This window comes from Squalius cephalus (assembly GCF_949319135.1).
Source record: "Squalius cephalus genome assembly, chromosome: 3".
Lineage (NCBI taxonomy): Eukaryota > Metazoa > Chordata > Actinopteri > Cypriniformes > Leuciscidae > Squalius > Squalius cephalus.
This window is the reverse complement of record NC_137124.1, coordinates 18,591,387-18,613,664: the sequence shown is the minus strand read 5'-3', so window position 1 is coordinate 18,613,664 and position 22,278 is coordinate 18,591,387. Positions and strand designations below refer to the sequence as shown.

At 38.1% G+C, this 22,278-nt stretch overlaps 1 protein-coding gene across 1 annotated transcript in view; it reads right to left on the bottom strand.

Moving 5' to 3' along the window:
* Positions 1-532: 532 nt before the first annotated feature.
* Positions 533-22,278, bottom strand: part of ext2 (exostosin glycosyltransferase 2) — a 28,409-nt gene continuing 6,663 nt past the window's right edge. Inside the window, exons 7-15 of the mRNA XM_079867341.1 lie at positions 20,877-21,016; positions 20,342-20,435; positions 15,919-16,050; positions 10,993-11,182; positions 8,171-8,337; positions 6,689-6,832; positions 6,271-6,399; positions 3,829-3,911; positions 533-3,042 (exon numbers count right to left, since the gene is read on the bottom strand). Coding sequence (XP_079723467.1) covers positions 2,904-3,042; positions 3,829-3,911; positions 6,271-6,399; positions 6,689-6,832; positions 8,171-8,337; positions 10,993-11,182; positions 15,919-16,050; positions 20,342-20,435; positions 20,877-21,016 — 1,218 coding nt within the window. The 3' untranslated portion in view covers positions 533-2,903. The remainder of the gene's footprint in view (positions 3,043-3,828; positions 3,912-6,270; positions 6,400-6,688; positions 6,833-8,170; positions 8,338-10,992; positions 11,183-15,918; positions 16,051-20,341; positions 20,436-20,876; positions 21,017-22,278) is intronic.

Below are 22,278 nucleotides of genomic sequence, written 5' to 3'. Positions count from 1 at the left end.
GAAAGTTCTGTAGAGATTGTACAAGATTAGAACAGATTGTTCTTGAAGGAAATGTTAATTGTACAGTACAATTGACAGTAACTTGCAGATGCCTACGAGTTACAGAGATGCTTAAATCTCTGTCCCATCTCTCAAAACTTATACTACTGAAGTAGGCATATCCAAGTACTAGAATAATATAATTCTTTGTTTTGTGTGTGGTCGCATGTACGGTTTTCTTTGGATTCCTTTCTGGCATAAAATACCATTGGACCCGTTCTTTTGTAAAAATATCCTTATTAGAAATATATTATTTTATGTGTGACTAAGGGCTTTTGTTGTATTGTGGGTCTAGGGATAAAATGTGATTCATTAGTGTTTTTGGTATGTAAATTAACCTAAAATAGTTGTGATGGCTTTAAGCTAAACATATGGCTTTTGAATCATTTTGAATAATTATTTACTTTCAAGCTTGTTTACGGTCTATATATATTGTGTGATTTACAACCGTAAGTTATTGCACTTACAATTTTTTTTTTTTATTGTTGGAATTGCTTTGAGAACATCTGATTCAAGTGGAATATCATGATAGAATGTGTGTACACTCAATCAACTATCAAGTACTCTGAGAACATGTAAGTACCGAGGGCTGGTAAATTAATTGTTCACGTGCATTTTCAGATTTGTTGTTGTTACAAGTTGTATATTTTGTTTAAACTTGGCCCCAAAAGAAAAAATGTAAGCCTTTAAAAAAAAACAAAATTCACAAATGCTGATTTTGAGAGTCACTCTGCTCCAGGACATCGGATACACTGTTCTCAGAACATGATTTAAAAAACATTTTACATTAAAGACATGAAGTTTCTGGTGGATGGAGGCTGCCATTAAAAGGCTACATTTAAAAGTTTAACATTACAAGTGCTGGGTATTCTACTATGGATGTTTCATTTCATTTGACATTTTTTGTGTGCTCATTTTTTGTGTTTCTCTAAATCCAGATGAATAAAAAAAAACTAATCATACAAAATGTTCCTGTGCAATATATGAATAGTTGTATTCATAAAGTTCAATCCATGAAGTTTATAAATCTAAAAAACCAGCATGAAAGCACCTTATTTTACTGTTGATATTTAACAGTTTTAACATGTTACTAAATGCCTTAATAATGGTACAGCAAATGTTTGACCAATCAGACAGTGCTTGATCACTAACCGAGGGCTCTTGGATAGGCCTGAATACTTTACTTTGATGCTGAGCTCAGAGATAAGTACTGAGATAAAGTAGACATTTTGTAAAAGTGACTGCTGTACTCATGACAGTTTTGCCTGTGGTATATAAAAAGCTTCACGAGCTGCAGACAATCTGGCTCTCTGTGTGTAATTGGTCATTCAGTGACATTTCCAATAGTTAACATGTTGCTGAAAATTCCTTACCAGATTTTCATTTTCTTCAGACAGAAAGAGTCAGAACAAGAATAGATTTCTTTTTACAAGTTCACTCCCCTTGAAGATGAAATGAATTTATCTCAGACGTGCAGGCTCCTGAACCTAAATCACTCAAAGCGCACAGACATCTGCTTCTGGGCTCAGACAACACAGGCAGCTGGGGGAAAAAAGAAGAAGACAATTCATCCAAATCTACACCAAGTCAACATACCATCGAATTAGGGATGAGCATGAGAACCTGAATACTAGGAAGTGACTGGAATGAAAACATCAGAATATTTCACACCAACTATGCACAAACATGCCAAAATCTGGCCTAATTTTTTAACACTGTGATTTGTTTGAGGTTAGAAAAGGATGACAACTTGTTTCAGCAAGGTGGAGCACAACTGTTGAAACCAAATGAAGGATCTAATAACAGGTTTTTTTTTTTTAAATCAAACTATTCTTAACTTGACAAACCATCTTAAAAATGCAACACTCGCATTGCGAGATGCTGTAAAGTCGTCAAGATGCAATGTAAAGGCCAAATACGCATGCATACCACAGTTAAAAAAGTACTATCATATTCAAAATGCACATCCCTACATTGAGTATTTTAGTTTTTTCACACTGTTTATTACATATAATACATCGTAATGTAAAAAACAAACAAACAAACAACAAAATTCAAAGGAAGAAATGAAGATACCAAAAAGAAACTGACTAGAATACATTATGAATGAATGAGTTCTTTGCAATATCATGGTATAAAACCATGTTGTTATCAGCTGTACAGTATATAAAACTCTGCAAATAGTGTCTTTTGATATCTATTAATACACAAAATATGCTTTAATTAGGCAGAGTTTAACTAAATTGGGAACATTTACATAAAATACTTTTTTCTCCAGCAACATTCAAAAAGTCAGCAACAGAATATAAAATGAAATGTCAAACTGATATAACTCAAACTGTATTATTAAAATCACTATCAGTGACTGTGCAAAACAATATCCCATGTACAAACTAATAGCCCCATCCCAACACCCCAGATATTCAGTTGAAGTTTTGCTACAATTTGTTCAGCGTGATGCATATCATAAAAAAAGTTATACTATAAATGTAAAATTACATTAATATATGCTATTCTGTTTAGCAGTGAGCGGTGATACTCCTCTGTGTGTTTTCTTTCCTCACACAGATATACCGTCAACCACAAGGAAGGTTTCAGCTTGTGATTGACAGACAGACCCAAGCTCTGACCCGTCCTCACAGAAATCATCAACCGTCTTGATGCGTCGTCCTGTTTCAGCAACTGTTCTCAAGAATGAAAATATGGTAATAAGTTATACAGTGCATCAGCTCCCATCACACCACCACTGGAAAGGCACTCCTCGAAACTCATTAAGTCAGATACAGAACAAGAAAGAGAAATCCTGGAGTGCCCATAGCCTGTTTGATAGATGAAAGTGATGGGAAAGAGTCATTGTGGTAGTGTCACAGACTACCAATGTTGGGGAAACTTTTGAGTTTTTCTGGGAAGTCGTCTTTATAGAGTACGGGATCGGCACGGTGCTCCACAACCTTCAGAGGCATGGTGCCGAACACAGAGGCGAATTTGTTTATGCACTCAGACCTGGAAAGGAAAAAGAAAGATGCTGAAAGAGTGGAGGAAAACGGGCAACTTGGATAATACAGCCAAAAAAATGCCTTCCAAAAATGGCTCTGTTGAGAAAAAAAACATACATGGTAGAAAATAAATGGTACTGTTCTAGAATCATCTGAATCATGAGATACATGCACAAAATATAACAACGGGGATCAGATATTTTCAAAATGCCTGCCATTCCCAGGACACATATCAGAGAGAAGCATAACCAGAGGCAGGAAACCCTTCATCAATCTAAACAAGTGTGACCCCTGGAAAGGTTCAGCAGTCAACAGAGCCCTTGATTGGCTGCAACCACTCCGTATTCACTTCAAGGTCAAACACTCTCTCGCAGGCTGCTTCACAGTCCACCAGGCTCCTGCTTTAATTCCTCAAACACAGCTTGGAAGTATGAAACCAATCATCAAGACTTTGCTTCAGCGGATGAGGAAACGGTTGTGATTTTCAAGGAAAATCAATTCAAGCCTTTCTGATGCGTGCTTCGCTTGGTTCATACTTAAATTGAAACTCAGAATGAATTAATGATTTGTGGTGAACCTCTGACAGAGAGGAAAGTCACAGTTCTTTGAGAAGGAAAGTCTTTTGTAAGGTCCAGTGAGTTTGAATGTTTTGATCTCAGAGCACAGGAAAGTATGTCCTGTAAAGAGCTACAATGAGCCAATTGTTGGTGAAACCCACAATGCATTTCAGATGCCAAGAATGCTGCCAGAACCCCCTCTGCCCAAATACAGGGAATCCCTGGTTATACTGTACCTCTCCACCATGTGTGTCTGGTCCAGGGACAACCCGTCAATCGCTGTGCATTCCGGGCACTTGAATTTCTTTCGAGGTGTAACCTAGAAAAAAAAACAAATGTAACACTCGTTTTGTGGAAGTCACAATGAGTTTTGTGTGTGTGTGTGTGTGTGTGTGTGTGTGTGTGTGTGTGTGTGTGTGTGTGTGTGTGTGTGTGTGTGTGTGTGTGTGTGTGTGTGTGTGTGTGTGTGTGTGTGTGTGTGTGTGTGTGTGTGTGTGTGTGTGTGTGTGTGTGTGTGTGTGTGTGTGTGTGTGTGTGTGTGTATATATATATATATATAGCAGCTATGGCAATAAATACAACAGCACAATAATATTGGCGGTTTTATATATATATATAAAATTATTTTAATAAAAGTTCTTAAACCGCCAGTTTAATTGTGCTGTTGTATTTCAGTTTATTGCCATAGCTGCTTCACAGGCTATTTCGTGGCAGATACATATTTAGCATTAAAGAAACACAAATACAAGAAATACAAATTGTACATAACTCTATAATTATGTAAAAAAAAAAAAAAAGTTAAAGTTTTTATCCTGATAAAAATCATCAGGATTTTCTCCCACCACAGGATTTATTTTAAAATAATTAGGTATTTATTCTTCTTATTCTGCTTGCCATTTATCTAAAATAAAATGGTTATTTAAGGGCTAGATGCCATAAGGTGAGCATTGAGCATTCTTTGTAAGAGCCTTTTTTGGAATTTTATTATTAAAAACTCATTTATTTTTGATGCTCATTAACGTGGTGTAACAGATCAAATGCCAGGGTGGAGCGCAAATCAGCCAATCAACTTCCACTTTCTCACCAGTTATAGCATGAAAAAACATGATTAACCATCTGAAGGAAAGATTAAATATACATGAGAGAACATATTTCAAGTTGTACTGTAATTGCCTAATCAAGGCATCAACGAAACATTAATCTCAGGAAAGCTGGTTAGCTAGAAACAAAATTGTAAATATGTTAAAAATATATAGACTATATTATAAATGCAATACATTTTTATTAAAATTGTTACTGATGTCTTATATTATCTAATGTATGTTTGAATAAATCTGTCAAAAAAACACCTGGAATTTTTTTGGAATTTTTAGAGGAACAAGTTGACATTTATATTATAAGAAAGCAGATACTTTCCTTTTTTACATAACGCATAAAACAAACAAAAAGTGTTTTATCTGTTCATACATCAAAGCAGTGACAAAAACAAAATTATCTGACCTACATGAGTCTATAGCTCCTAATTTAATGTTGAGAAATCATGACACGCTCCTTATATTAAAAAACAACAAAATCTGACACGACGTCGATAAGGTTGTTTAATAATGAGCTGGGGCTGCAATGATGGGCCTCTGTAAAGAGAGCGCGTGCGTGTGTGTGTGCGTGTGTGTGTGTGTGTGTGTGTGTGTGTTGAGGGTGAGCTGGGTGGGAGGAGATGACTTGATGACAGGTCATATAAGTCAGATGTAATGAGAGAGCCGTCCGTGCCCGTGGCCTAGCTAAACGACCGTATCTGCCGCGCTCATTAGACGAATGATGTACGACCCCTCTGTCCCATTCCTTCTCCAACAACACACACACACTTGACTGACACTTTCCACAGTGGGAGCCTGGGGTTGGGGCACTAGGAGGTGTGGGTGATGTGGGGATGTGGAGGAGAGAGGGGAGAAGGTTCACGGTGTAACTGACTGCAGAATGAATGTGCCCCAGTGAGTTTATGAAAACAGAGCGAGCAGGAGAGAGGCAGACAGTGACACCCAGATAACAGAGGTTAAGGCCAGGGCTTTACAGGCCGAACAGCACCTGGACAGAGTCACTGTAGACTACAGACTGTATAGACTGGGGGAGAAGGGCGAAGGCTGATCAGAGACAGAACACGTTGTCAGAATGTCCGCATTCTTTTAGGGAACGCCCGCATTCATTTTTAAGTGATAATTATTTTTTACATCCAAAAACTGTTTTCAACATTGATAACAATGAGAAATGTTTCTTGAGGACCAAATCAGCATATTTGAATGATTTCTGAAGTATCATTGTGACCCTGAAGACTGAAGTATTGCCTGATGATTGTAGTTTTAAATGATTAAATTTTTCACAAAATTTGTTTTACTGTGTTTTGATCAAATAAATGCAGCCCTGCTGCGCATAAGAGACTTTTCAAAAACATATTACCGACCCCTAACTTTTGAATGGGAGTATATGTAGGAAAATACAGTGAAGATTATGGTTTTTGAGATTCATTTCCATTAGTGATTGCGTTTTACCACATTACCAAAACTTTGTGTACTCTTATTTCAAAAAAGAATTGAAAATCTGTGATATATAGTCCCTTGGTTGCAGAACCAAAACAAACAGGCATTAACACAGTCAACAATTTCGTACTCTGAGGTTTTTTTTACCTTTATTGGGGCTTTGCCAGTGATGTTGGCAACAAGAAAATTCATGGCAATATCCTCACAGTTCATATGAGCATCCACCCAGTTCTTGATGTCTCCAGGCATTTTATACGTGTAGAGATAGTTGAAGTACTGGAAAGGAAAAATAAACTTATGTCAACACATTTTTTGACAACACAAGAAACACTGTGTTGAAGAAAAAAATAAAAAAATAAAAAATAAAGTAGAGATGAGTGAACAAATGGTTCCTGGAAGAGAAAGCTGAAATCAATGAAGGTTTTGAATTACAAATGATATAACCTCTCTTGATCTCTGAAGGACACCTCTGAGGGAGCATGGAGACACTGAGAAAATTATTTTGGCAGACCTGTCACCAACCCTGGATGGAGGTGACTGAGTCTATGACTGTTTTGTGCTTTACCTTATGGTAGAACGCAGCTCCGGTCAAGACCATTGACACTTCATTGGTCCACTCAGATTCATATTTCCACTTGCCCATCTCGTGGTCCCATAAGTGGAGCCGTCCGGGATATCCAACCAACCTATCTGGAAACTCACGCCATACCTAAACACAGACACACAGTATATCTGAGATATAATATAAACCTTCACAAATGCTAAGACCATAAAAGATCAGTAAACTGTTCAACAGTTAGAGTCATTTTAGATAATACTGGCTTCAAAGTATGCTAAACCATGTATTTCAAAGGTTAAATCAATGAAGTTTAAGTCTAATGGTTCATTAATCCCAAAAATGACAGGCAGGCCTACAGGATATGATGTAGAAATTCTTGAATGTCATTCTCAAATGGCATAAGCAGCTAGTGTTTTAGCCAGGCAGCCATGTCTAAAGCTGTGATCCATTTCATACAATTATCCATAAATTACACATCATTCGCTCAATAGTGTATAAATGCCTGCAGGTGAGCTGAAGGCAAGCCTGTAGCCATCGATAGGATTGCTTGTCCTGTCATCCTTCACATATAAAAAGCTAAAATATAAAAATAGGGACTTCAACTGTAAGGAATGCTTTTGAGATGCCGAGCACAGATTTAGGAAATAGAGGATAGTTCAAAAGTCCTGCGATGCATGTAAACTCAATTTTAAATAGGAGTGACCCAAAGAGGTTCTGGGATCACAGTTCTGCTCGATCATCATCGTGCATGTGGAGACGACAATTAACCCTTAGTTGCTCCAGATTCTGTGAATTTGGTTTAAAAGCAACTACTTCAATAGAATCCATTTAACTATCAAGATAAAAGGTGTTCATCCAGTGTGATAATCTTCCAAGTCAAATGGAGGTATCTGGAGTATCTCCTTACTATGTATATATTACATAGTAAGGAGAATGATAAAGCTAGAAGGAATGGTTTTCTTTAACACAACTAAGAGCGCTAACATTTCTTTGTCAACATTTCTTTCAATTTCAGGGCATTTTCAGACCTGAATGAGTTTGCTTTGTTCCTACACACAAACCAAACTGAAGAGAAAATGCACCAAGTTTCGAAGCAAACGGGCAATTCCGTGCAAAAATGTCACATCCATAACGCCAACTAAATACCATGGCATTGTGTTGGTGTTATGGATGTGACAGTTTTGCACGGAATTGCCCAAACATCAAATGCTCCAAACAAACTCTAAGCCATCTAGTGTGAAATGTATTTATTTCTCCCTGAATGCAATTTTTGTGGAAACCGGGCCACTGGGCCCAAAACTTTTAAGCGATAGTGCATGTGATATGTTAGAGGACAGGACTGGTTTGCGACTCGATGCAGCTTCAACACCCAATAATGATGTGCTGACTTGCTTCAAGCTACCAGTATGTACTAAACCTTCATCAGTGTAGTACATGCTTTTCATAGCAAGTAGAAGTATGCAAACAGGGATTTGGTGCTTTCACTACCTCATATCCAAACTGCAACTCATCTGAGGTCAACATGATGATGTCATCATCAATGGCCAGAACAGCTTCCGTCTCGATCTCATCGAACGGGAAGAAGCGATTGCTGAGCTTGTTTTCTTTGGTGCGGACCACTTTAAGAGGTACTGCGACTTTGGGCCACAGTGTCTCTGTTACAGAGAGAAGGAGAAAAAGAAAACAGTGAGCTAATAATAATAATAATACACTGTCAGTTTCAGAGAAGATGAAAAACTATGAGAGATGGCAGCAACTGTGGAAAAGAGAGCGTGGGTGGATAAATCTAAACACATCACTGAGTAAAAGCACATATGAATCTGACCGCACTTACATTCTTCTCAGGGCAGAAGAGACAACGCTCTTTATTTTCAGTTGTGTAAGGGCTTGGGAGGAGTTCAGAGCACGCAGAAGACAGATGGCACACAGTGTCACCTAATAAAACTGACGAGAGAGTCTACTGGAACTCAAACACAGAGACCCTAAGACTAGGAGAGTCTGCAATTATACTGGTACCCCAAAGCCAGGGTATAGACCCTCGAAATCTCCGGAGATCTGGAATGAGCTCATCTCCGGTAGGATGAAGCATTTCAGCCTACAGTGTGCTTCCACAAGATCACACAACAAACTATGAAAGAGGGGAAAAAAGAAAAGAAAAAAGTATTTCCTAACTGCCGGAAAACCTCCCTGGCCCCAGACGAAGGCTGAAAGAAGAGCCAGATCTTCACATGCAAGTAAACTGATACTGTCACCACATCCAAGCCTGGCACAGTGTTTTCAACTAAGACAAAGACAAACACAGACAAGATGGACTACAAAGACAAGTAACATTTTAACAACTAAACCTAACCAGCGTGATCCAGAGCAGCACAATGCACAAACTTAAATGTTCACACATCATAAATCTGCACCATAAGAACAAGCAGCAATCTCAACCGCACCGAACAACTTGTGCGAAAGCTTTTTTTTAATGGCCAGTAATCACTTCCTTGCCCAGTACTGAAATGGCTGTACTTTATGTATGAACATTTGCTTTAATTTGCTTCAGCAAATTATATCCCCTGTGACAAAACCATATAAAATATCTCCTCCCCTCCGAGTGTATTAAGCCAACTGAGAAACTCCCTAGATGCAATCCTTTTGTCAGAGTTCTCCAGCACCTCATTAAAATGACAAACAGTCAAGATTTGGGCAGCTAAGGCTGCTCGAAATAAACAAACATAATTAGCGATGGAAAAGGGTGTGGAGCAAATCCATCCTCATCAGGTCCTGAGCCCCAGGTTGACCCGTGAACAGACCTTATTAATTCTAATGGGTCACAAAGCTTGAGCCCGGCTCCACCGACGCCTCTAATCAAAGGCAACACAGAATCATTAGTCTACTTCAAAGTATTTCCCTTCATAATGACATTACTCAAATCTATGGAGAGGATATATTTAATTCCCCATTCCTCTTTTTTTCTCAGGGACTTCATAAATGAACGCATACCTAATCGCCTTGTTAAGCAGTATCATTAGAGGCAGAGCCACAATATATAACTACTAATATCAGCTTATTTTGACATGTCTAATGGGCCATAAATTTGACCACAGCTGTAGAAAAGGAAAACCATTATTGAAATGATCCTTTCGGTTTGACAATAAAGTTTAAGGGTGGACGTCTGGTGAAAACAGGCCATATATCAAAATGAATTAAAATACACTTAATTCATCTAGTCTGGAGTAAGAGGACTCATAGACATCAACAGCTTGTAGACAGTCGATGAGAAAAGCCAAATTTATGCAGCTACAGTACTGTATATGCCAGTGGATGGACCAAACGCTTGGGTTCTCACTCCATATCTTGAAGATAAACCAGAGAGGTCTGGCCCCAGACCAAGGCACATCATGCTTTCAATTCTCCAACCTCAAGAGGAACACAATTTGGCAACTCACTAGCTTATCATTCATCTGTTCCATATCAGGGGTTTCATGTCTTTTGTGAGAGCCACACGACAGCATTTCATACTGGCGTCACATTCTTTAACAACTAAAGCTGTCAGTACAGCAGTGTAGATTTAGTTATCTCTTTTCAAATAAAATAATTACTAAAATAAATAATATAACAAAATATGTTGTATTAGCCTGACAGTGTATGGCACTGATATTAAAGTTCTGGCAGATATCAATAATAATTTTAATGTCAATAATTGTCCTCATGCTATGGCAAATAATAAATAAATAAACAAACAAACAAACAAACAAACAAATAAATAAATAAATAAAATAAATGATGCTTAAAATGCTGTACTGTTTCTATGTTCTATATTGTCAAAAAGGCATCAAATTTAGGCATCAAAATATTTGTATATACAGTATGAAAAAGGGATATAAATTTTTATATTTGCTAAAGATTACATATAACAATGTTATGCTATGAGTGTTTTAAAGATTAACTTAAGTGAATATTACATAATGGCAAAAAAGCAATATCTAATCTCTGCCAATATGGGCTATCACATTGTTTGTTTTTTATTTTTTAACCTTTATTCAATGAGACAAGTCACTTAAGAACAATTTCTAATTTACAACAGCCTGGCAGGAGTACAACAATCTGCTGGAGGACATCCAAACATACAGACATCACTGCACACATACAATTCATCAAAACATAACAAAAAGAAAAAGGGATTAGTTAAAACATTTACAATTAGTAACTAAAAGGACCCTAATAATATTTCTATTTTAGAAAATAAAAGCAGAGATTGAAATATGTCTCTATTGTCAGTGATTTAACATTACATTACATTTAACCCCCTTCATGACACTAACCTTCAGGGGGGCTCTTGTTCTGGTTGTTCCACACCACCAGCAGTTTGGCCAAGCTTGGCACCTTGGAGATCTCAGTGATGACCCTAAAGAGGCTTTCGATTCGATCATATGTCAACACCACAGCCGTGAACCCAGGAGAGCGTGGTGGTATGAGAGGAAGGAAAAGTGGGCTGTTCACACTTGACCATTTCTGTGTGAAAAAAAACACAACCAATTTAAATAAATCAGTGGGAAACTCAATTCAATGTACCAGTTTTCTTATCTTTACAATAAATGCAAGCACTTTCCATGACTTTTTTAATGACTTGAAGTGCAGTAAGATAATCAGCAGCCTCAGCCAAAACATGGCTTTATTTGGAAACACGCATGGGCTATAAAATTTAAAGATTACTGAGAATGCTAATAACCAGCAGTGGTGGGTAGGCGATTAAAAGTGGCATGGAATGTCGAGCGCACAACCAACAAAGTTTAGAGCAGAGTTAACAAACAGCTGGAGCAGAATGCCATGACCTTTCATTGCGCCAAAGTATTCGTCTAAACCTTCTCCTTCAGTCTTTGGCAAAAAATAAAAAGATTAAGCACTTTCAGTCAGAGTTTCACTCTATAACCTAGGACTTGAAGCTACCCAATAAAGCATCTCTATCATGACAGTCCAGTAAAACTCCTATCGCAGTTCAAGCCACTAAAGGCTTTGTGTGCATAGGTGCTACATTCCTTCTGGTAGACTAAATTTCAAAAAGTGGATGGATTCAGAGACATGTTTTCCTTAGCTGACCTGAATGAAATCTGGCGGAAAGCAGAAGACGACAATGTGAAGATCCAATACACTTTGGTCAGATATTAAGAGCTAAATTAAATACTTCCTTGCCTCGGGCTCTTTGTCATTCCATGGCATCCATCCATCCTTTTCCTGTTAACTGTTATGTATCTGAATTTGATTAGAATGTTAAACTTCCTGGTGTTCTTCTTGAAATAAAATGCAAACATATGGTATCCTCTGAAGCTTGGTCAAAACATAAACGCTCTTAAGATTTCCCTTTCCTACACAATAAGTATAGAAACTGAGAACTTAATACATGTGCAAAACAGTTATAGAACAGCACTTGTCATTAACGTTAGGTGTAGTCAACAAAACCTCAGTAAGTTAAACTTATCAAGAGACCATCAACATTAGTTGTCTATTACTGATGAGCTAGATTTACACAGCTCCAAAAAAGAGATCTCTATTACAGACATTATTTTTCAGACGCAAAAGTCCCTCATTAATTCATTATATTCTGAATTATGGAAATACTCAAGCCATGAGCTTTAAAATGGTTAGATATAAGATCTAAACTTGGTAACTGTATTCGGTCTCATATTTGTACTTTATATCAATTCCTGCTTTTTTCCTTATGCTTCTTCAGCAGTTTATGTATGTATAAAACTAGTTTACAGCGGCTGTTAATCCATTAGACCACCACCAAAGCAAGCTCAAGTTTTAATGTAAAGTGATACACCTATTAATGAGTACAATTCCAATTCTAATTTGGATCTCTTATGTTGCCATTTATCCTGAGCAGATTTGTCGAGAGTAGAATTTTATGACTGCACTCCAGTGAACTCTGCTGCAGCAGGGGTGCAGATGAGTCCTGGCAGGACCGGGGTGAAGCAGGGGTGCTGGGACGCTATCGGCGTCAGTGGCTGTCTCCTGCCAGTGTGGGGCTTGGCTCATCTTCCTGGCCCGCTTTAAAACAGCCTGTAAACTCCCAAAGATGCACGGACTGGAGCCCAGATCAAGTGACGCTGTAAAGTAAATATTGCGAGTGCTTAAAGGGCCTCTGATGCGGTCACGAAGACTGCTGTTTATTGGCCTGAAGAATAAGGACTGAACACAGACCGAATACGCAGACAGAGTACACAGACTTTCTTTGCCGTTTCATGGTCTCTTCTACTTTGTCAGTGGAGAAGAGACACAAAACAAAGCGACAAATAACGAGAAGCTTGGTGCAACTCCAGCAACAACAAAAAAAGACTGCTTCGCTTTTAATTGGAAGACTCGTTCAATTTATATTTTTCAAAAACTCACCAATGCATAAGGAAAATTCAGCATTGGACTTCAACATTTGAAGATTATTTGCATCTTTTTTGGCCAAATCCAATTAGGTTTTTATTTCTTCCAAGAGAGAAAGAACCAAATAAATTAAATAAAAACCCTAAATCTTTAAATTTGTCTATGTAAAATTCTCACTATTGTAGTGAGGCCTTCACTGAACAGTTTACTTAAATTTTCCTCATAACAGTACTAATAACACTTCCTTTAATCAAAACTTGAATTTGATAAAAAAAAAAAATACAAAAAATAAAAAAGGCTCACAAAATGCGACCCGCAAGAAGAGGTTCTATGGGACTGATAGCCTACAGCAAGGCTGTGGGCCCATTTCACCCTCCCATACAGCAGCTGCTGAAGGTGCCCGCAAATAGAGAGTGGTGGTTAACCAGCTCCCTCGCAGCGTCCGCCACGGTCTGTCACCATGGACACAGCCGTCCTTCATACAACATCAGTCAACCATCCTGCTAATAAAAAACAAACTTTATATGCCAATGGAAATTTCTTTGAGGTGCCTGACACGGACACCAAAAGCAGAGGGGAAATAATTAAAGTACCACTATGACATATAAGTGGTAAGAAGAATAAAGAAGAACACTGGGGTGTGGTGTATATTAGCTCGGTCAGAACGCTCTGATCTAATTGGGCAGGCTCCAGTGCGGTTCGGCGTATGTCAAGTCTTTGTGATTTGTTAAAGTAAATAAGCAGGAAAACAAGACTAATTTTTTATTCCGACAGTCAATGCCAGAATATTTGCTTGCGGTTAGTCAGCGTTCACCTGCTATTTGGAACAAGCCGTAAATGACCGGGTTCTCAACTTTTGGCTTGTTTCTGTAAATGCAGATTTGCTCAAACCAAAGCCAGCCAGACTCTCCAAAGTCTGAAATTCCATGCCAAAAGTCCCATTTGAATCTCTTCATTTACACTTCGAAATACATGGTACGAAGAGGAATTTCACCCCCTAAAGACAAAGCCGCTATTATCATCTTGGATATGAAAGTGTGTGGGTTTAGGTACAATTACTCATGAAGAGCTTGTTATTGGGCAACAGTATTCTTTTGTCATACGTGAAGAGGAGGTTACAGGCGGCTCGAGTGACGGTGAGGGATTGCAGGCCGTTTCATGTGGGCCGAAGGGGATTGGCAAGTCTTGCAGCTGGGATCATACTAGTACAGCTTTGGGATTAGTCGAAAATGGAACCCAGATGAAAGCATGGACGCCTGTTCAATTGCAAAGGCTCAGTGCGCAGAACATTTACCTCCAGATTCTCATTGAAGCTGATGGGCAGCGATCGCTAACATCACAGAGACTTGGCTAAAATAAGAGCTGCATTCTAAGTGGCAGCGGCTTTCTGCAGATTCGAACTGTTGAGAACAGGCAGCGGTCACGTTTCTTTAGTTTTTGTCCCTCAAACAGATAAACAGTGCCTGCACTCTTTTCAAAGCAAGGAAAAAATAGGATGAGAAATGTATATCATTTACAAATCACACATATGAAATACAAGCTTATTTTTTCAGCACTATTAACCTTTGCAGTTATTTCAGCATTTAAATATTCAACCTGGCATCCCGAAAACGGTTGATGTTAAGAATTCTTCACAGATAATAAATGTATGATTGAACATAAAGCATTCTTTGGTTAGCAGAGGCTGAATGCGAGTTCCCTCAGAAGTCAAGCACAAAAAGCTGCCTGTCCTGATGACGTCTCCTAAGGCAGAGCTGAAGAAATGTGCTTTCAATTAGGTCCCGGTGGATATAGGGAAGCAGAACAAGAAATGCACTCGATTTATGTACTGCTCCGATTCTGCTCAGCATGTTTTACTGAACATTCAGAAAGTATTTAAGATTTCCCGTAATGCTAGCAGTCAAAATACACAGACAGGACTATTAGCCTCCTGGGGGTCTGGATCCCTCCATCTGATCTGAATGGAAGTGAGACTATGAGAACTGGTGAGAACTAGTGAACAACAACAACAACAACAACAACAATGAACTAAACCCCTAATGAACTCCACACTTCTATCATTTCTGTTCTAAGTTATGACTGTGTACAAAATCAGAGAGATGTTTGTTTTTCGGCACACCACAAGTTACAAGCTGGGAATTGTGCTAGATAGAGGACTGACTGACAGACAGACAAGTGTCCTTCATGTGATGCGACACTAATCTGAAGCTCACACCAATGTGCAATGTTGATGTTGTCTTTAGAAAGTTGTCTGTTGCCACTACTAGCGTGAAGCCATGTGAAATGACATGAAGCTGAAAAGTACAGGCCCACTCTTTTTTTTTTTCGCAAGCACTCGCAAGCACACTCTCTCACTTATCCATATCTTTATCTAACCTACAATTTAGGCTTTAAATTCGGCTTAGAGAAGAACATTGACAATTTTACGCAAAAACAGAATGTCCTTACACACCACAGGAATCGGTGCCTATAAAAGCACAAGGACTGGGAAAAAAACAAAACATATTTGATACCGATTTAACACTTTGCTTGGGGCAAAGGCCTATTTACACTTAGTCTAAATATGTGTAATGAAAACAAGAGGGACAAGATTTTAAAACTAAACAATGCATCTCAATTAACTACTTTACATCTACAACAAAATATAGTCCTGCTTTTTTTGTTGTTAGAGCAGGTTGAATTGTATTATTCAAACAGCAAAAAAGTCACCAATAAAGACCTGGTAGTAATTATTGTAGAATTTTTTATATATATATGATCTATGTAACTCTCTAAACAGCATGTGGCCTGTTTGGAAAAACTAATTTTACATTTAAAATCCATTATACATTGTGAATATGCATTTTTTTTTAAAGACCAAAAATGTTACTTACAACTACAGGAGGATTGTTCCACTCTTCGTAGGTACGAGCTGCATATGGGTAGATGCGATCATTAATTATCTGGAGAGTCGTCATGCCTATAGTCTTCATGGAGCTGAAGTAGGCGTCCCAGAACCAGCGGGCCTAGGAAATAATAAATGGCATGGCATTCAAATATTTGTGGGAAGAGCAGCAAAGCACAGACAAACTGATAAACATAAATATATATGCACACAAAAACCATGTGAAAGATACAAACCAAAGGCAAAAGATAAGGCCTCTGACATCCCTTTACTCCCACCATCCTGCTCATGCCTTTATGACCCCTACACACTTTCAAAGGCAAAACAGCCCATTAAAACACTGGTGACATGACTGCAGGGACCATTCCAGGTGGTTATGAGCCCTTTAGACTATCAGTCTTTTAACTTTTCCACTCAAGTGGCACTGAGACGGCAGCTAAAGTTTAAGAGCAGAGGTCAGGTCATTTTACTCCACACCAGCACAGGGACATGCAGCAATGTAATCACCATGCTGCTATAATGCCAATGTGATACAGAAAAATGATAGTACTCTTGTACATGAAGAAATGCTGAATTAAATTGATTAAAGTGACAGTAACGAATTTTACATTGGCGAAAATATTTAAAAAGTCAAAGAATTATTTTTCAACTTTCTAGTCAAAGAATCCTAAAAAAAAAAAAAAGATGAAATTTATCAGGGATTCCCCAAAAACTGTTTGATGAAGATAACAAAATGTTTCTTAAGCACCAAATCAGCATATTAGAATGATTTCTGAAGGATCATGTAACAACGAAAACTGGAGTAATGATGCTGAAAATTCAGCTTTGCCATCACGGGAATAAACAAACCGTTAAAATATATTAATATAGAAAAGATATTTTAAATTGTAATAATATTTCAGAATATTACTGTTTTTAATGTATTTCTAACAATAAATTCAGCCTTGAGGATAGGAGACTTTAATACATTTTTAAAAACCTTACCGACCCAAACTTTTGAACAGTACTGTACATATTAACTAAAATAAGAATAATTTCCATAGTACCATTAGAGAATAAAATAGCCCATACTTTTTACCAGTTACCACAAAAGTCTGGCAGCTTGCATAAATTCAATCCAACTTAAAACTTTAACAATTAAACCCTGGTCTTTAAATAGAAAATATCTATTTAAAAATATGAATTTAAATAATCTGTCAATACAAGAACACACACTCTTTGCCCACCGCTGCCGATCCATTAACAAACCCAAGGTTCCAGCAGAGAGGGCGAGGAGCACATAAGAGTTAATTACCCATAAAACAGTGCTATCTCCTGCTAGGAGGCGCCATGCCGCAGTGACCCGGCTCCACCCTTCCTGGTCCCGTTTGACCCGGTTCTCTTTAACAGGCCCAACCAAGTGCAGGCTGGGGGCAGCCTCATTACCTGGCCTGACCGCAAACAGTGTCAGATTAGGTCCAACTACAAAGAGTCAAATGAGACCAGGGTGAATAGGAAAGCCATTATTCTTTTTCTTTTTTCAATACACTTTCCTGGGCCAATTACTGAACAACGTCAGCGCTCTAATGGTCCTTCTTTTAAAAGGAATTGATGAAACAGGTTTGCGAAACATTAAAAACAGAGAACCCACTGACCATTCCAGTTATTCTCACTTAAGTGAACTAAAAATCACTGCAGCAAGGCTATTTATTTAATTGCTTCTGAGGGTCTTTAGCTTCTCATCACTTCATTGGTTGGTGTGTTTGTTGTCATTTTCCCAGCCCAGAACTCAGTTCAGCACATTAGAAGAGCGCTGTCACTCCCCCTTCCACCGGCCCCCAAGGGCCTGGCCCTTAAACCTTAAAGAAATACAACTACACAAAAACAGCTTTTCTTTTTATGGAGAGGGGAAGAGGATTCAAAAAGACTTTCTGATCCCAAGGGGAGCGCAGCCGCCCATAAATCAGCTCGTGATGAAAGTTTCCTTTCCGACCAGGAGAAGGCAGAGAGAAAACCGCACCCCCCAAGTGCTGAACCCGCCCCGTTTGAACGCTTGCAAGAATTTTTATGAGGAGGGAAGAGACGGATTCTCATGAGAGGAGAAAACATTGGCTGCTCTTCTCACACACTTAAGGTTCTTCATACAATACACTCTTGAACATACAAGAAACATACCTTCCTCTGTGCTTTTATAGGACACTGTTCTATATAAAACATAGGCTAACTGTTGCCATAATAACTGCGGATCGGAATCATAAAGAATTTAATGATTCCGGTTCCAATTTATCTCAATGACTCTGGTTCCATAAACGATTCCTTTAGTGTTTTTAAGGAAAAAATATTTAGAAAAAAGAAAAGCAATTCTATTGCCAAATGATTAGGTAATTTCAATAAATAAAATAAAATTACATAAACTTTAACAACTTTTCACTGACTTTCAAAGGTGGCATACAAGCAATACACAAATTGGCCTTAACTATATTAAAATTATAATACACAAACAAAAAATATGTAACATTTAATTTATTTAATAATATTGACACTATTGGTATAAAGTATCTTTGACTACACAATGTCGTATGAACAACCAGCCAGTCACTACACTGCTTTATGTCTCACAAGCCTTAACGCAAAAAAAGTTAATATACATGTTTTAAAAATAAATTCAGCTCATGAGTCATTAGTTTAGGAATAGCCTTGACTTTACTGATTGCACTGGAAAGTTGAGATTCAGCAAAAAGAAGAAAAAAAAATCATTCGTTCTGGAAACTGTTGGATAACAGAGCTTACACATCATTGTTTTGACTCACTAGGAAGAATAGGTTCATATTATAAGAGTCATTCATGGAGAATCAGTTGGAGTACACAGGTTGCAGTGCATGTTTTTTTTTGATTCACTGAAAAGAACCAGCTCAGAGTCTTTTGTTCTGGGAATCTGACTAAACTGGTCCCGCTGTAGATTTCATGCTATAGATTCAGCAGTGGTGCCGCACAGCAAAGGCTGTCAGAGTAGTTTAGTGCATTATTTTGTCCTAAATCACAACCGATATATCAAATAACATCATTCTATGTGCTGATTATACTAAATAACCATTAGGCAAAAGTAATAAGCGCTGAGTAAAACATGCAAACAAACTGGAGGCTGGAAGACTTGGAGATCACGCCATGAAGTATAGTAGATGGCTGCCCCCTCTATTGGTGAAAATGCAGAGAAGCTACACTACACCTATTCCAATCCTCACAACTGTCTACATTACTTCTGCATTTTATGCAGTCCAACCCTGAAAGTTCAAGGGGGATGTTTTCTGGCAAGATCAAGAACAAAGTAGTAGGATTTTTTTATGTTTTTTTAAATCCAAGTAAGGTACATATCAAGACCCGTTTTTTTTGTTTTTTTTTGTACAATGGCAGCCATTCAATCGCTCTACTGTCTGGAGGTGGTATAGGCTAGTAAGAAAGGAGTGGATCAAGATGTGTTCAAGTGTGGGCTGATATCTCACTGGCTTCGTGCCATGTCATATTTCCAGCACAAGTTGTGTTTCTGCACACCAAGTCTTAACACCACCCAGAAACCTGTGGAACTAAACTACAACATTCTCCTCACACAAAATATTCAACATCGAGATGAAGAACTTGAGATTGAAGAAGCCAATGGATAATTATGGCTAACTTATAGTATTCTACATGGCAACATATAATTACTACAGAGTGAAACCACTCTGTAGTGGTTTCTCTTTAGTAAAATATCTCTTTTAATAAAATATCTCTTTACATGTATTCCATGTGGTTTAGCCACTTTAATTTAAGTGTACAGCTGAAAAAGCTGAACGGAAAAAAATTAAAGCAAAAGTGTGCGGTTAACAATTTGTTTGGATAAAGATACATCACTAATACTTAAAATTAGCTTTCATCATGATTTAATATGGCGAGAGAAATTTCATCTTCAGAGAATCAGAAGCACACACTTGAAGGAATATTGTTTTTGGCATTAACCCACCTGTCTAACATTTATTTTCATAGTGGAGCTAGCACTCCATTGAAAGGAAGAAAGAATGTAGTGGAGAATAAGAGAGGTTGTGACTCCTTTAACCTTGCCTTCACCCTGTATTAAACCTGAGAGGGTTGCTTGCATTTATTCTGAGAATGACTCAGCAGTTATTGAACTCTGCCATCAGTTTTGACAGCATTTGGTACTGTTTAGCAACTGTCACACCGGGTTGAGGGTTATTGGACCGTTTTTCACAAATAGCTCCAAGTGTATTTTGTACTTCTGCTCAAAATTTTGCAGTAAAGGACAAGAGTGAATTGTACAAAAAGTGTCTCCGCTTTAATTTTCAGTCCTTGGACTGACTCAATGCTGAAAATTACCCATCAAACACAACAAATGAATTCACATTTGGACCGTGAATACAACGCTGCAATAGCATTCTTACCTGTCTCTGCATCTCCTCCACCTGTCTGTGAGGGATGCTCTTCAAAATAGTGTACATCTCAGGCAACTTTTCTTCTGGAATGACAACGGATGCCCTGCAAGTACACGTACACAAATGACACTGTATTCCATGCGCTTGATTTTCATGTGACCAAGTCAATATTACCGTGTATGAAAACACAAAACCAGAACTAGTTCAGATATGAATTCAGATATTGAAATATTACAAACACAAGCATATGCACAACAAACAAAGCAAACAAAAGACAAAGATAGCGGCATGTCTTTTGTTTGCTATGTTTGTTGTGCGTGTGCTTGTGTTTGTCATATTTCGATATCTGAATGCTGATGAACTACTGATCTGTTAAACATTACATACTCAATTATAGCTTCTGAAAATCATGAGCTAACACTAAGTGTTTAATATGATTTTCTTCATTAGATATTCATAAGGTGATTGGCAAGTCAGGCAACTGTACCATATTAACTTTATTCATGATGAAAGTGACTGACAACACTGGAATTTCGGTGTTTACCTTTTCCAGTCCAGTACTTCAGAGAAAGGCAGAATGTAAGAATCAGCCATGATGACAGGGACACATCCGGACTGCAGCACGTCACTGAGAGTGGCCTGTCCGAGCCGGGCCCCACGCAGAACCACACAGAACGACGACTCCTACAGAACACACAGGGGATACATTTGTTATCTCTAATAACGATACACCCCCAGACCTCTTCAGTGATGCTGTAACATAGACAGTAGTGTGATCTAGGTGTGTGGTGTAAATAAAGGGGTTGTAATGAAAGGTGCTAGGATCAGAGTCTAGAGGGGCTTTGTGTTGAAAAGGGGGGGGTGATGGCTCTCACAGGGATTTGGTCTCCGCTCCTTCTCACTGTGGAACGTCTCCCAGATGTGCTGCAGCACCCAGCCCAGATGATAAGCATACTTCCTGTCTAGACAGGGCTGGACGGGAGATGAGCGTGGTGGACAGGAACAGTGTTTGTTTCTATTGCTTACACTGATGGAGAAATGTGTTGCGGTGGTAAAGATTGTTTCTGAATGGGTTAAAGATTTAAAGGGGTCATGACAAATTTGTTATTTTAATATTCCTTGAGGTAATAACATTTATTTGTACAATTTTTATATACACAAATATATGCAAAATAGCCACTCTGGTGCTTTGAACAAACATATAATCCTACAACATGCTCAGAGATACCATTAAAAATAAAAAATAAACCATCCACTTGTTCCTGACATGGGTGTGCTTCTTAAGTCCAGAGGAGGCAATTTACAGTTTAAACAGTATCTAGACAGTTGTTAGCCATTAAGTGACTGAGTGCCAGTGGGTGGGGTTTATGTTGCAATGATACATAACTTTTCATCAAAGTCTTGCTCTAGAGGAAGTGTTTTTAATGGGGAGGATGTTTTCATGAAACTTGCAGGATGCTTTAATGGCACAAAGACATTACAAGTTGAAGATCAAGAAAATTTTTATTTCTCATGACCCTTTAAAGGGTTAGTTTACCAAAAAAAATTCTGTCATTACTCACTCACCCTCATGTCGTTCCAAACCCCTAAGAATTTCGTTCATCTTCAGAACACAAATGAAGATCTTTTTAATGAAGTCTGAGAGCTTTCTGTCTCTCCATTGACAGCCTACTCAACTACCACTGTCAAGCCCCAGAAAGATAAAGACATTATTAAAGTAATCCATGTGACTCCAGTGGTTTAACCTCAATTTTATGAAGTGACGTGAGAGCTTTGTTTGTGTAAAGAGATACATTTTTGCAAATAAAGTGGTAATTTTTTTTTTTTTCTCAAACAAAGCACTCGCGTCAATTTATAAAATTGAGGTTAAACCACTGGAGTCACATGGATTACTCTAATGATGTCTTTACTACCTTTCTTGAAAGTGGTAGTTGAGTAGGCTGTCA